The sequence below is a fragment of the Oryza sativa genome, chromosome 7 (assembly GCF_034140825.1).
Source record: "Oryza sativa Japonica Group chromosome 7, ASM3414082v1".
Lineage (NCBI taxonomy): Eukaryota > Viridiplantae > Streptophyta > Magnoliopsida > Poales > Poaceae > Oryza > Oryza sativa.
In genome coordinates, this window is record NC_089041.1 from 25,703,965 (window position 1) to 25,718,364 (window position 14,400).

Here is a 14,400-nt window from a genome sequence, read left to right on the forward strand (position 1 = left end):
ACCGTACGATTAAAAGGGGTTTCAAGTGTGGTTCTAGGGTATACAAAGTGCTCTTAGTCATATCCATGAGTCAAAAGATTTTTGGAATCATTTTTGAAAAATGATTTTCTCCCCGGGACAGAGAGGGCTACCCGGAGGTTCTGGCCGGAACTTCCGGGCACCGTTTATTTGCAAAAATTTCCTAAGTGCTGCCCGGAAGTTCCTTGCACTTTTGCCCGGAACCTCCTGGCAGGTTTCCAGTTCAAACTTGTGAGTAACGGCTAGATGACGTCACCTAGCCGTTATATATATGAATTTCGTCCCCAGGTCACCTTTTGGCCATTCCACTTCTGTTCATTCATGTTCTAGGGTTTTCTAGCCACTCCCAAGCTTCCTTTGCTTCATTCACTCGAATCTAGAGCCTATCTTGTGAGATTGAGAGATTAGATGAGAGTGTAGGAGTGTTTTGGAGATGGCTTGAAGATTAGGTTTGATTGAGCACTTTGGATACCTTGTGGGCTGTCACTTGGGCTTATTACTCTTGGAGATCTTCTCCTAGACGGTTAGGTGTTGCCTGTGAGCTTCCAAAGATCTTGTGGATGTCCTGGGAAAGTTTGTGAAGGTTTTCCTCACCTCCGCAAGGAAACGAGGTAAGTGAGTAAAGATTCTTGTGCTGAGTTTTCAGAGGTTGTCCTAGGTAGAGCAACTTGCACTTGTGGTCTTTTCTAGAAGAAATTTTGAGTTGGATCTTGGTGGTCACTCAATTCTAGAAAATGACCTAGAAGTGTTGAGTTGAAGGCTGTGGACCTCTTATGGGATCTTTGCATAAGTGAGGCAAGGGGTTAATCGAGACCCGGCTCTTTGGAGCACCTCAACGGAGAGTAGGATTCGTGTGATCCGAACTTCGGAAAAAAATCGTCTTTGTCTCTCTTGTGCATGATCTTTGTGTGAATCTGCTGATATTCTGCGATCTTCATCTTGTTCCTCTGTGTGGCTAAACTTCTCTTGCTAGGACCTGTTTTTCATCTCAGTTTTAATTTATCTCTGCTGCTCGGAAGTTCCTGGCTCAAGAACTCCGGAAGTTCCGGGCAACTCATCCTGCCCGGAAGTTCCGGTGTTCATCACCAAGAGGTTCCAGGCCCTGTTAATTTAACCGTTGCAATTGTTGAGAAAATTTCAGGAAAGCCTATTCACCCCGCCCCGCCTCTAGGCTACATCTCTGCACGTTCAGTGGGTTCCACTAGTATTTTTTTTAACTTTTATCTTCCTTTGTCTCTCCTTTCCTCCTTTCTCCATCGCACACAAACTGCACTGGGGCGAAGGCGGCGAGGCGGCACCAGCGCTGGGGCGGTGATGGCGGCGGAGCGGCTAGATCCAACCTTCATCTCCTCCCCCGAAGCGGCAGCGGCATCGGCAGCGTGACGCGGCTGCGGAGCAGGGGGCGGCGGCGCCGGAGAGGGGCGGCCAGATCCACCCCTCCTCAATCAAGGCCACCCCTCTCCTCTCGCCGCGTCGGCTTTTCCCATCTCCGGCGATGGCCTCTCCCTCCCCCCTTGCAAGCCGAGCGGAGCCGGAGGGGCAGTGGCAATCGTGGCGGCGTCGCCTCTCTCTCCGTCGGTGGCCTCTCCCCTCTTCCCCCAGCGGTGGCGGCAGTGGCCTGTGGAGCCAGGGGCAGCGGTGGCATCGGGGAAGAGCGGCGAACGGCGGTGGTGCCAGCGACCTGCGGAACCAAGGGAAGCGGCGAGCCCCACGATGGCGCCGCTCCTGTCTCTCCTCTTTCCCCCGGTTCCTCCCAACGCGCAGGCTGAGCTATCCCTCCCCCCCCCCTCTCAACACACTCTGACAAATCTAACGAGGAACCCGTGGCCAATTTTAGCTCCCCGGACTTCACTTGGTTACGGGAGTTGCAGATGTGGCATGGAATCTGTGACGTGGAATGCTGGGGCTGAAAGCCACATGTATGCACTGTGAATGGCCTAAGGTGGTTCGATTACACTGGCGTTGCGGTGTCTCGGGCCCGACGTCCTCAACGACGGCGAACGCCTTGCCGGTGGTGGGTGGCAGGGGATTATAACCTCTATCTGTGATGAATTAATGGAATCGGCCTAATGGATTCTACCATGTTCTTTTTCCGTTCTTTTCCGATTAAGATACAGATTTTACTTCGGTTTTCATTATCACGCTTTTCAAACGGTAGAACAGTGTATTTCATGTCAAATATTTTTATACGGAAGTTTCTTCAAAATATCAAATAAATCTATTTTTTAGATTTGTAATAAATAAAACTCAAATAATTATGTGCAACATGGTTTTATAGTTTCCCGTGCCCTAACTTCATATTCAGCAGAAACAAACAATATGGTGAGATCAGCCTAATGGCCAGATTCGGTATCCCTCTGGTATATAAGGGTGTTTACAGTGCGCCACCGATTTTTGGCGTTTCTCGTATATCACATAGACAAAGAACCTCATAAGCTTCATACTCTACAATGCATGTGCCCTATTTTATTTTTCACAGCACATGATAGTGGGTCCCACCTGTTCTCTCTTCACTTTTCATCTCTCCCATTTGCCTTTTTTCCCCACCAACCACCGGCCACCTCTCCTCCTTCGGCTATCCCATCGCCGGCACCCCCCTATCTCCATCCCATCTATCGCCGGCACCCCTCTCCCCATCCGTCGCCTCCGCCGCTCTCCCTACCACCCACGTCGGCAGATCAAAGCGGCGAGGCGCTCGGGGCCACTCTGGAATGGCGGCGCGTCCTTCTCGACGACGGCGCCCGGGCAGAGAGGCGGCCGAAGCAGCGACGACGCGGGGCGGAGCAGCGATGTCCCCGAGGCGGGTGCGGTGGCGGTGGACGACTCCAAAGGCGGGTGCGACAGCGGAGGACCCCGAGACAGGCGGCGACAACCCCGAGGGGGGCTCAGCGGCGGACGCCCCTGATGAGGGCTCGGCGGCGGAGGAAGCGAGGCGGGGTCGGGGGACGGTAGGATGAGCCGGTGAGCTTCTTCGACCCCACCGCCTTCCCCATCGAGCTAGCAAGTGCCCGGCGGCCCTCCTCCCCCTGGCGGCCCGGCCGACTAGCTTGACGGCGTGGAGCTTAGGGATGCCCTGGTCTCTCTCCTCCCTCTCCCTTCCCTGACGATGTGTTAGATCGAGCGTGGGCTCCACCTACAAAACTAACAAGGAACAGGTGGCTAAAGTTGGCTCCGCGGTCTTGAACAGGCTGCGTGGATTGCCGACATGGCTAAGAATATCCTGTTTTTGGTGTTGAGGCTGAATACCATATTGACGTATTGTGAACGCCCTAAGGAGACTATAGCAAGGAAAGGTACTACAGATAACAGATGGATGCTTGGCAATGCCGATGGGCGCAACGTCATAAGTGGGGCATAAATGTCATTGAATCTGAGTTGTTCGTGCCAAATCCATTTGTGTGGAACCAAGTTACATTGGAGGAGTTCTCTCTCTCTCTCGATGCTATTGGCGAGTGAAGGCATTAGGGTTTCGGAGTTGTCAAATTAATCTACATCGAGTGGATCCAACCGATAGGAGGGACAGGTTGGTGAAGGAGTTGGTCGGAGAAGGATGGAACACGAATAGAGGGGCAAGAGTTCGGCACTATCAAGATTGACTCAGGATGTGTTCGGAATTATAAAGGTTGCCAACCTCTGCAGATCTCCTTCCTCAGTTTTTATGCTTCTCAATTTGATAAACAATGTGTTTTCCTCGAAAGAAATATAAGAAAGTTGCTTTAAAAATTCATAATAATCTATTTTGAAATTTTTATAGCTTGTATTTAATTAATCATATGATAATAAGACACCCCATTCTACCTTCTCTCTTGAATGCAACCTCAGGGTGTGTTCGGATGCCCCTCTTCCCAACCCCTCTCCTTCGTTTTTCGTGCGCACGCTTTTCAAACGGTTAAACGGTGCGGTTTTTGCAAAAAGTTTATACACTAAAGTTGCTTAAAAAAAATCAAATTAATCCAATTTTTTTTTAAAAAAAATTAGCTAATACTTAATTAATCACGCGCTAATAGATCGCTCCGTTTTCTGTACGGAGATACTATGTTCCCAACCAGAACATGCTAACACAGCCTCAATGTGGTTTCTCAATTTGATTTTTGGGACGGTAGGGCTTGTCGAGCAATAGAAAACCAAAGCTTAGAGCCTCATCGGTTGGCCTAATAAACTAAAGCAAAAGCTGATATTTTAATTCTTGAACTTAATTTTGAAGTTGATTTTAAGATGTTTCAATGCAATTTTTTTACGTTGGTTTTAAGTCGTTACGAACACAGATATAAAAATTTTACCTATAAATTGATTTTTATTTCCTAATAAACCGTTTTAATTTATTAGAGAATATAGGCAACCGATGAGGCTCTTAGCTTTTATAGTCTTTTGTTATTCTTGTTTATTTTATTATTTCTCATTTACGAGACCTTTCTTGTAACTATTGATACTATAAGAGTACACATTCATCGGTATAAATGGCCTCATCTTTTCGCTTATGTTTATGATTATTAGTCAATTTTTTTTTAAAAAAAATTAGAGTTTATTTTAGAATTTTTTTCATCGTAGTTTATTTTTTAGCCTTTGCTTTTAGATTGTTAAAAATTATGTATATATATAAGTTTTATTTATAAATTATTTAAAAATATACCGTTTCGGTTACGCTTAAAATCAGCCTAGCTGAAAGTTGAAATATAGGATGGATTTTTTCGCTTACGGTTAAAAATGAGCGGCCTGCACACAGGCTGCTGCTGCTGCATGCACTGCTCGCTCTCATCAGCAGGCAGCAGCGGGGGTAGCAAATCTATGCGTCTACTTGTCGTCAGAGACTGCCTGCATGCTGCATTGCATTCGTAGCTTTTGTCAGTGATTGTACAAGATTCACTCTCTATCATCTCTCTCTCTCTTTTTTTTTTCTTTCTTGTTCATCTCCATCCTCATCGGTCACCTCTTTTACTCGCTCCATGTTTGATTTGAGTTGATGTGTGCTCCTACGTACGGTGCCGCAGCATCTTTCTTGGTTCCCATGAACTCTTGGCTTCCTCCTCCTCTCATAATCCTCCTCTCGTTAAGTACAGTACTTCTACTTGCTTGGTTGGTTTTGATCAAGGACTGTCCCAACTAATAGTACAGTAGTACCCATGACTGATGAAGTGATAAGTAAAAGGATCATTTTTTGCAGTAAAGAAAAACAAATGATCTGGAATCACAACTCGAGTCACCACATTTTGTACAGCAAATGTTTCTGTAAACAAAATTGCTCACAGCTGAATGCTGCTGTTGTCACTGAGAGAGGGGGGGGGGGGGGTCCAAGTGAAACATGATACAGGCGTTGAAAACTTTAGCTGAGCTCTCTCAGTCTTCAGACTGGCAAGGCCATGCATGGCGATGAGTAGTATCTGGGTGACTGTGACCTCATCTCACTGGGCGCAAATACAGTATTGTGCACCGTCAAAGCGGCAGAGGGTTGAACACACACGCGCAGATCGAGCAGCGACACAGTCCTGCCTCTGGGCTCTGAATCTGAACATATGGGGCTCGTGTTTCTTTCTTCTTTCCCCTGCTCATCACAGGCTCACAGCTGAAGAAGTAGCATCGAGATCTCTGCACCTCCATTTCTTATAAATATAGGAGTAACTGGTTAATTACTCACTTTACAACTGTTTAGCAACAGTAATTCTAGCTGAGCTAGTGTTCCAGGCTTCCAGCAATCTTGATCTGTTGTCTGTTACTAACATTAGTGTTACTGAACTACTGATGCGTTTTAGGTTGTTACTGTAGCTTTGTTACTCAGCTCCAATGCTTCGGTCTTTCAGATACTGTAGTACTAGTACCGTGTGTACTCTCTGCATGTCCTGGGTTACAGCATTTTGATGCCAGCCAGATGCTCTCTTGAACTTCTGCTGCCACTACAGCAATACTACACTACGGTTTCAGTACAGTGTACAGTACACCAATACAGTACATGAAAAAAAATTCTGAAAAAAAATATTCCTGAAAAGAGAGAGAGAAATGGAGGGAGGAGGAACAGGGGGGGCCCACCGGGGTAGTATTCTGCTGGTGGTGGTGGTGGTGGCTCCGGCGAGGTCCCCATCCATTTGACTTGTGTAAAGCAAAAGCTAGTACTACTCTCCGGCCGGCGAGACACAAAGAGAGAGAAGGTGAAGGGAACAGATGCAGCATGGAAAGAAGAGATTCCCCCTACGAGGAGGAGATGAGATGAGAATGAGATGAGCTACTGGCTACTATAGCTTCGCTCGATGCGATCGCACGCACACAGCGCAAGACGTGGCCGTGGCCGTGGCCGTGCCTCCTTTGTTGCGTTGCGTCGTGGTCGCTTCTGCCTGGCCAAGGTCAGCCGCTCACCCACTCCCAGCCACAGGTTTGCAATGTATATTGCTGCTCGGTTACCTCACGGTTATCGCAGTAACCTCACATGTAAACTTTTCGGAAGGCGTTTGGTTCTGCAAGATGTTTTAAGGAAATATCAGAAAACCTTATATTCTTATATTGGTTGTATTTGAATGAGTTGGTATAGGATAACAATATAACATGATACTCTTCGTCGTAGAAAAAACTTAAGCTAAATAAGAATTGAACATAGCATGGTACAATGAATTTGAAGAGTTTATGTTGGATTTTTTTTTTTACGAATGAAGTCGTATGTTTGTGTCTAGTTTAGGTTTTTATTTTCTTTTCTAGGCTATGTATATCCCTGATTAATGCAGAAATCGCGTCTAATTTTATTTCTTATGAAATTCTTTCTATTGTCTTCAAAAAATTGTAACCATTCAGCTTTATAAAATCTCTCAGCTTTTACCAATAATTGTCAAGTGTTCACAATAACTATTCACTGTCACTGTGCGTGCGTGTCTGAAAATCTGCATATGCGCGCGTGTGCGGTCAGGAACGGCGTCGTCGTCGCAGAACCAGATGTCCAGATTACACGGAGCCACTACAGTCTTAATCTTGATGCTGCTGCTGCTTTGATCACTGTTAAACTACTTCTCGCTTGTACTGGTTCGACCATAGTGGATCGTTTGGCCGCGTGTTGTTGGAAGTTTTGAACCGTTTGGGTGATTGGGGCGATCCCTTTTGTCACCTCTTCTCGATCGACGCTTGCCACAGTGAAAATTCGGTGATGAAATTCAGAGTTTGTTTTTTAGGGGGGAAATCAGTTCAGATTTTCACCACAGCCATCTGGTGATTGAATTTTACTACGAGCACTGTACCACACATTTTACTGGCCTTCTTTATAACATAATTTTCAAAAAGAAAAAAAAGACAGAGAGATGAAACGAAATAATCTGTAAAAAAACCCGTAAATTTAAAAGTACGTAAAAAAACTGAAAAACCGCTCGATTTTTGTGAAATTGACAGTGGTCTTTCTGAAAAAAGGTAGGTTTTAATTTGTTTTTTTACGGAGTTGACTGAATTTCTTTGGTTTTATCAGTTGCGCCTGTTTTTTCTTTTAGCAAACTGGCTAGATGTGTTTTTTTACTTGCAAAACACGAAGGTAAACTCATGGCCTCTCACGAAGGTAAACTCATGGCCTCTCATTCTTCTTTTTTTTTGCGGGTAAGGGAGATTTATTACTCAACTATCAAGTCCACACAAACGAGGTGCGCAATGAAGTGCGCAATGAAGTTACAAGAATCATCAGGCTAGAAGGCCGTAAGAGCCTCCCACCGACCTCTAGTAGCTAAGTCATGGCCTCTCATTCTTGAAACCGTTTGTCAACCGAATGTACACACTGGCTGTTTGGTCACGATAACTACTCGATATCTAAAACCGTTAAAATTCAAACAGCTCTGACTCGAAATCAATTTGATAATTGCTCTGTAACCGATAAAAAAGGATAAAATTTGTTTTGGGACTAACTGTAGTTATATCATCATTTTTTTAATAAGGAAAAAGAATAAAAATAGTAAACTTTTTTACATTATAAATTACATAGACTATAACACACTAATTAATTTATCAAGCCAGGAGCGGTTACATTCAGTTCATGGTAAGACATCCATCGTCAAATATAACAACGCAGTAACGAATACTCCCCTCATTTTATGCTATACTAGTCGTTTAATTTTTTCTAGTCAAATTTCTTTAAATTTGATTAAATTTATAGAAAAATATAGTAGTATTTTTAATATAAAACAAATATTTTACTAAAATATATTGAAGGTTAGATTTAGTGAAACTAATTTGATATTTTAGATATTATTACTCCCTCCGTTTCAGGTTATATATAGATGTTAATGAATCTAGACACATATATATGTCTAGATTCATTAACATACATATGAATATGAGTAATGTTAGAAAATCTTGTAATATGAAACGGATGTAGTACTAACTTTTTTATACACTAGAAAGGAAGCCCGCGCAGATACGCGGGCACCTTATTTATTATGTATAGAAATAATGTTAAATAGAATTAAGTCATATCTCACTATATGCATATAATAAATATAATAAATTATAGATTTCACCTTATAATAAAAAAAAATCTTTGTCGTGAAATTGACCGTAGACTTTAATAAATGATAACAATGTTTCTTATATTCAAACAAAAAACACTTTTGTCTAGATTACACGTAAACTCGCCTATTGTCACTATTACTAATTATCATTTTTGCTTGATGCCTTTTTAATAAACAGAACTACATTTGTATCACCAAAGTAAGCGTATTACATCATTAATACATAAAACATCAATCTCCACTACATACCTAAATGTTTACGTTAACTCTTATTTCTAAATCTATAAATAAATATTCTAAAAATACTGTTTCTATTGGTTAAAGGGATAACACTGTTAAAAATTAGACATGAATATACCCTCTAATGGGTAGAGCTACCGAGAATTTATTTCTCTATTGCCTTCAAACATGGGTTTCGTAGCGACGTACTTGTGCCAATCAAAGCTAGTGTGGAGCATAATTCTAAGTCCTATTTCACTATCGGCATCCTCAAAGCTTATTGCATTAGTATGTAGGAAGTTGAGTACTATTGTCAATGGTGGACTCCATTGGGTCTGTCTCAACTCAATCATATGTATGTCCCTCCTATAGTTGTGTTAACTGGCTAACTGCTCGATGCCCTTCATGAAAGAAAGAGAAGATAGATGTGAAGAAAATAATTCTTTCCATAAAAATATTTTTTTTACGTTTTGAGTAGAGACAATTTGTTTGTATTGTTAATCAGTGCTGCTTAAGTTTTTATGGCATAGAGAAAATATTCTCTTTTGAAATGAGTGAGGTTGATTATTAAGAAATGTATCGCTAAATATACATACGACCGTGACAATCTTTTAAGGAAGCCCGCGCGGTTGCGCGGGCATCTTATTTATTGTTCTATGAAATAGTGCTAAAAGAAGCCATATCTCACATTTCTACGTCGTGAGATAGATCATAGACTTTAGTATACTTCAATGATAATAATTTCTCTCAGATTAAAAAAAAACACTTTGTCCCGATTACATATAAATTCTTCTATTAACGTAACAACTCATTATCACTATATATTTTAAAAGCTGACTACCTATTAATAGATGAAATTGCATAAATACAGATAAAATAAGCCTAATATATCATTAATACACTACTTAGCTAAGTGTTCATGTCTCAGATATATATATTTTAGCGTCTAGTTTATTTTCGTCACATATTATTCATAACAGGTCCATCAATTTAAATGAAAATCGATGGCGAGATTACACAGTGTCACATGATGGTCTAAGAGTGCTTGTAGAAGCATCACGTAACCATATTTGTGAAGTAATAAATTTTATTTTTTATATAGAAAATCCTATTTAAAAAGATAGTCTGTTTTTCGATGATGGTTCTGATATTTACATATAATTTTCTTTAGGGTTTTATAGCTTTTTTAACGTACATCTTTTTTTTCAAATGAACGGTAGGTAAAGGTATTTTTTCCATCGCTAAACGGTACGTACGTCCTTTGTTTTGTTTTTCAAATGAATATAGTACGTAAAGGTATATTTTTTTCGGCCCATAGTACGTTTTCCTGGTATGCTGACTTTTTTTTAGGTAAGTGTAAACGGATTATGTATACACATGAAGTATTAACCTTTTTTTAATAGATCTAATCTAACGGTTTAAAATAATGGGTCCACCAATTTAAATGAAAATCAACGGTGAGATTATAGCATGCCACGTGGCAACCTAAGAGTGCTTGTAGGAGCGCCACATGGCGGCTTAGGAGTGTTTATAGGAAGATTAATGGACTTTTAGTATATAATAGATAGATAGATTTAATAAAAAAAAGTTGGACTAGTTAAAAAATCAAATGAAGTGAGTATAAAGTAGTACCGTAGTAGACCTGTGCCGTCGGCGTCGTCGTCTCCAACGCAACCACGCGCCGTTGGCTTCGCCGCCTATATATACATACTCACACACCGGCGACCACCACTCCACTCTCCACCCACCCAACCAATCAACCAACCAAAGCAGCAGCATTCGTGGTGGTGGTGGCCGCCTCTACTCGCACGCTCGCTCCTCCTCTCCTCTCCTCTCCTCCCAAAGTTGAATTGCATCTTTCTCTTTCGCTTTGCCGTGTCAACGCGAACAAAAAGAGCCACGCCTCCCTCCATTTCCTCCCTCACGAACCTTCCCTCCATCTCCCCCTCCGCCTCCTATAAAGCCCGCCACCTCGGTGTGCTTTGGGTGTTCGTCCGTGTTCTTGCCTTTCTTGGAGCTTGCCAGGCATGGCTGCTGCGGTAGTGGCGAGGTGTGGTGGTGCCAAGAAGCGGAAGGGCGAGGGGCTCGGGGAGATGCACGACGACGTGCTCGAGCGCGTCCTGGCGAGGCTCCCGCCGGCGAGCTACTTCCGGCTCAGGGGGGTGTGCCGGCGGTGGAGCGACGCCGCGTCGTCGCCCACGTTCCTCGCCGCGTGCGGCCGCGTCCCCGCGCGCGACCCGTGGTTCCTCATGCTGTCGGAGGGGGAGGGGCAGGAGCGGCGTCTTCCGGCCGTCGCGTTCGACGCCGGCGAGGGGGAATGGGCGCGGTGCGGGGGCGCGCCGGGGCACGTGATGCCGGTGGTGGCCGCGTCGGGGGGTCGAGTGCTGTACCGCGCGCCGGACACCGGGGAGCTCACCGTGGCCAACCCGCTCACCGGCGCGTCCCGCGTGCTGCCTGCGCCGCCGCCCGGCGCCGCGCTCCACGCCGTTGCCATGTACGGCTCCTCCCCCTACCGCGTCGTCCTCATCACGGGCGACCTCCCGGACCTCTCCATGACGGTGTTCGACTCGTCCAAGAACGCGTGGGACGACGCGGTGGCGCTGTCCCGGAAGCCGGATGCCTCGTCGCCCGAGCGCGACGCGGAGGGCGGCGTCGGCGGCGGCGGCGGCGGCGGCGACGACGAGACGGTCTACTTCCTGAGCAAGTCCGGCGACGTGATGGCGACCAACATGCAGCGGAGCGCGTCGAGGCAGTACTCGTCCGCCGTCACGTGCGGCGACGGCGGCGAGGCCGTGGCCTACTTCCTGAGCAACTCCGGCGCGGTGGTGGCCTGCGAACTGTCGCGCCGCGCCTTCGCCGAGCTCCCCCGGATCCTGCCCGTGTACTTCGAGTACTCCATCGACGTCGTGGCGTGCGGCGGCCGCGCCTACGTGGTGGTCCTCTCGGAGCTCCTCGGCACGGCCAGCCTGCGCCTGTGGGAGTTCGCCGGCGGCGCGTGGCGGCAGGTGGCCGCGATGCCGCCGGCCATGTCGCACGCGTTCCACGGCAAGAAGGCCGACGTCAACTGCGTCGGGCACGGCGACCGCGTCATGGTCTGCGTCAGCTCCGGCGAGGCCAACGGCTGCTTCATGTGCGACGTGCCGACCAACCGCTGGGAGGAGCTCCCGCCGTGCGCCGGCGCCGGCGGCGAGCCCATGGACTTCGTGGCCGCCTTCTCGTTCGAGCCAAGAATGGAGGTCACCGTCTAAGCACCATTGATGTGTACTTGTAGTATCTTAGTATGCAGTGAGATCGATTGATTTCAGCTTGTGTAGTTGTGTGTGCATGATTTTGTTGGGTGATTTGAGGATTATTTTCATGGGAATCAAAGCCACCCGTCTGTCTCATCAGTGTGTTCGTGTTGCTGTTGTTAGCCAGGAGAGCTTCACACTGTATCTTCTGTTCTTTCTTGATTCTTGTGCCAAACCTCACCTCAGTGCAGCAACTATCCCTATCTCTCACACTGCCACATTGTTCTTCTTTCCCTAACTAGAGCTCTTGCCATTTGCAAATACTCTTCACATTTGCAAAGTTGCAATGTGCATTACTGATGCAGAATTCAGTTGTCACCATGAATCATTTCTTGAATTGTTGCAAGGATGAAACTGGTGATGCTGCTTTTTTTTTCTTCTTTTCTTTGAGGCATAGTAGCACATAGTAGTACAGACACACACGCATTGACACATGCATGCAAACAGCGAAAGCGAGAGGGGGGCGCCTTTGGCTTTGGAAGAAGGTGTGGTTTCCACTGACGCAGAGGCTCGCCGGCCGGGGGACACAGCACGGCAATGCCGGCAGCCAAAGTCGTGGGCAGAATCCTTGTGGGGATATCACCGTCTCGTCCTCTGCTCATTCTGAAGACAACCCTACTGTATCAGTAATTCAGCAGTAGGAGCAATTCAGTATGGCTAGGTTTGTTCATGGTTTGTCACTGAATATTTGCAATGCGTTATTGTTGTTAGAATCTATGGATAATGTGGTGACAGTTGGATCTGGTACTGTAATATGAAACTGCTCTGAATTAGGGCCAGGTAGTAGTTAGGGTTTCATTGAGTGGCGTTTGGCTTTCAGGTTTATGTTTTTTTTTTAATCCCCCTTAGCGGAAGTTCAGGTTGTGAAATGGACTGTCAAATGATGTCTGCTCATGCATTGCCACTGAAGAAATCATATGAATTATTGTTAGAATCTAGTACAAATAATGGGGGAGAGTCGGGAGACGATTGGATCTGATACTGTAATCTAAAATTATATATTAGGGCCAAGTGGTTTTTCTTTTTCATTACATGGTAGATTCATATGTGTGCTCTGTTACACACTCACACGACTATGAATGCGTGACCTAACATATGCTCAAAGAGAGTAAGAGGGCCAATAATTAGTTAAGCTTGAGTAGTCTTGAAATTTATCAAAAGAAACTCTTAAAATTTATGTTTCTCTTTTCTTTTGTGAAAGTTTCAGGTGTGTAAAATGGACTTTCCGACCTTAAAACATTCATTCATAGTTGGTGCATTTTGAAGAGAGTGTAAATAGGAAAATCGCATCCACAATCACCATCAATTCAGAGTGAATTGCATTGCCTTTGTGTTAGGTCAGTGCAAGCAGAATGTTTTTGTGTGAACTGTGTGCAAGCGTGCGTGCAGATGCTGCTTGCTTTGTGCTGTGTCTAGTGTTTTTTTGGCTGCCGTTTGCTTTGAGCTGTGGATGCGGTGGCTTTAGCAGCAAGTGCAAACAAAGCTCTCTCCCAAAGCGTGCTTACAGCTTTAGCAGTACTAGTTAACAGCCTCCTACACAGAGGCTTTTCCATGTGCTCACTTTAACCTAACATTACTCACTGCGTTAATCAACGCTGTGCAGTGTCCAGGAAACAATTACAGTGACCTGACAGTCACTCTACACTAGCCTAACATCAACAGCTGCATTTTGAGTTGAGAATTCAGAAATGTTCCATTCATATTTCATACACCTGCAGTTCAGCTTGCCTGAATTCAGTAAAGATTATGTGAATTCAAGCCCACTTTACAGTTTACATCATGTTTGTTTTTTTAGAGAGAATTTTTACATGGTTTTCTGAACTTGTTGTGGTAGGCAAGATTTCGCTTTCTTGGTGAAAATGTAGGGGACCGGGAATCATGAACTGGGGGAGAATGATGGAATGGTTGACAATGTGTAGAGGAAATTCTTTACTATCATGACGGTTTTATCTTGCAACCACCGATCCAGGGACAACGCAGCATCACAAAAAGAGCAGCATGCCGTTGCCTTTTTAGATTGGCACTAAAATGGTCTACTGTGGAGATGCAAAACATGCAATCAGAGCTTGGTAGATTGCAGTCTTGACCCACTGTAAAAACACCCTTTTTCAGTAATTTTTAAGGATGTTAGTACAGTTTTTGATGATCAGACAAGGACATACAATGTGAGGGATTAAGTAGGAAGCATCAGTGTTGTAGTGGTAGAGTCATGGGTGCTTAACTTTATCCGCCAGGGTTTAAATCCTGGTATCTATGAATATTACACACCCGCAAGTGGATTTTCAAGAGAAGATTAGGATGTGCCATTAATTTTCGTCTCTTTGAAAGTATGTCGGAGGTGCATGATGTATGAGTGTGGTATTGCAAAAAAAATGCGAGTGATTAAATGAGCTACTATGGTGATTAATTTC

General features: G+C 44.9%; 1 protein-coding gene across 1 annotated transcript; it reads left to right on the forward strand.

Annotated features, from left to right (window-relative positions):
- Nucleotides 1-10,429: 10,429 nt before the first annotated feature.
- On the forward strand, nucleotides 10,430-12,085 carry LOC4343915 (F-box only protein 13). Its single transcript, XM_015790107.3, has one exon. The coding sequence runs from the start codon at nucleotides 10,727-10,729 to the stop codon at nucleotides 11,945-11,947; it is 1,221 nt and encodes a 406-aa protein (XP_015645593.1). The 5' UTR covers nucleotides 10,430-10,726; the 3' UTR covers nucleotides 11,948-12,085.
- Nucleotides 12,086-14,400: the final 2,315 nt, after the last annotated feature.

What these genes read in the sequence shown, in the direction of transcription:
- LOC4343915 (XM_015790107.3), top strand. Translation starts at nt 10,727, where the DNA reads ATGGCTGCTGCGGTAGTGGCGAGGTGTGGTGGTGCCAAGAAGCGGAAG.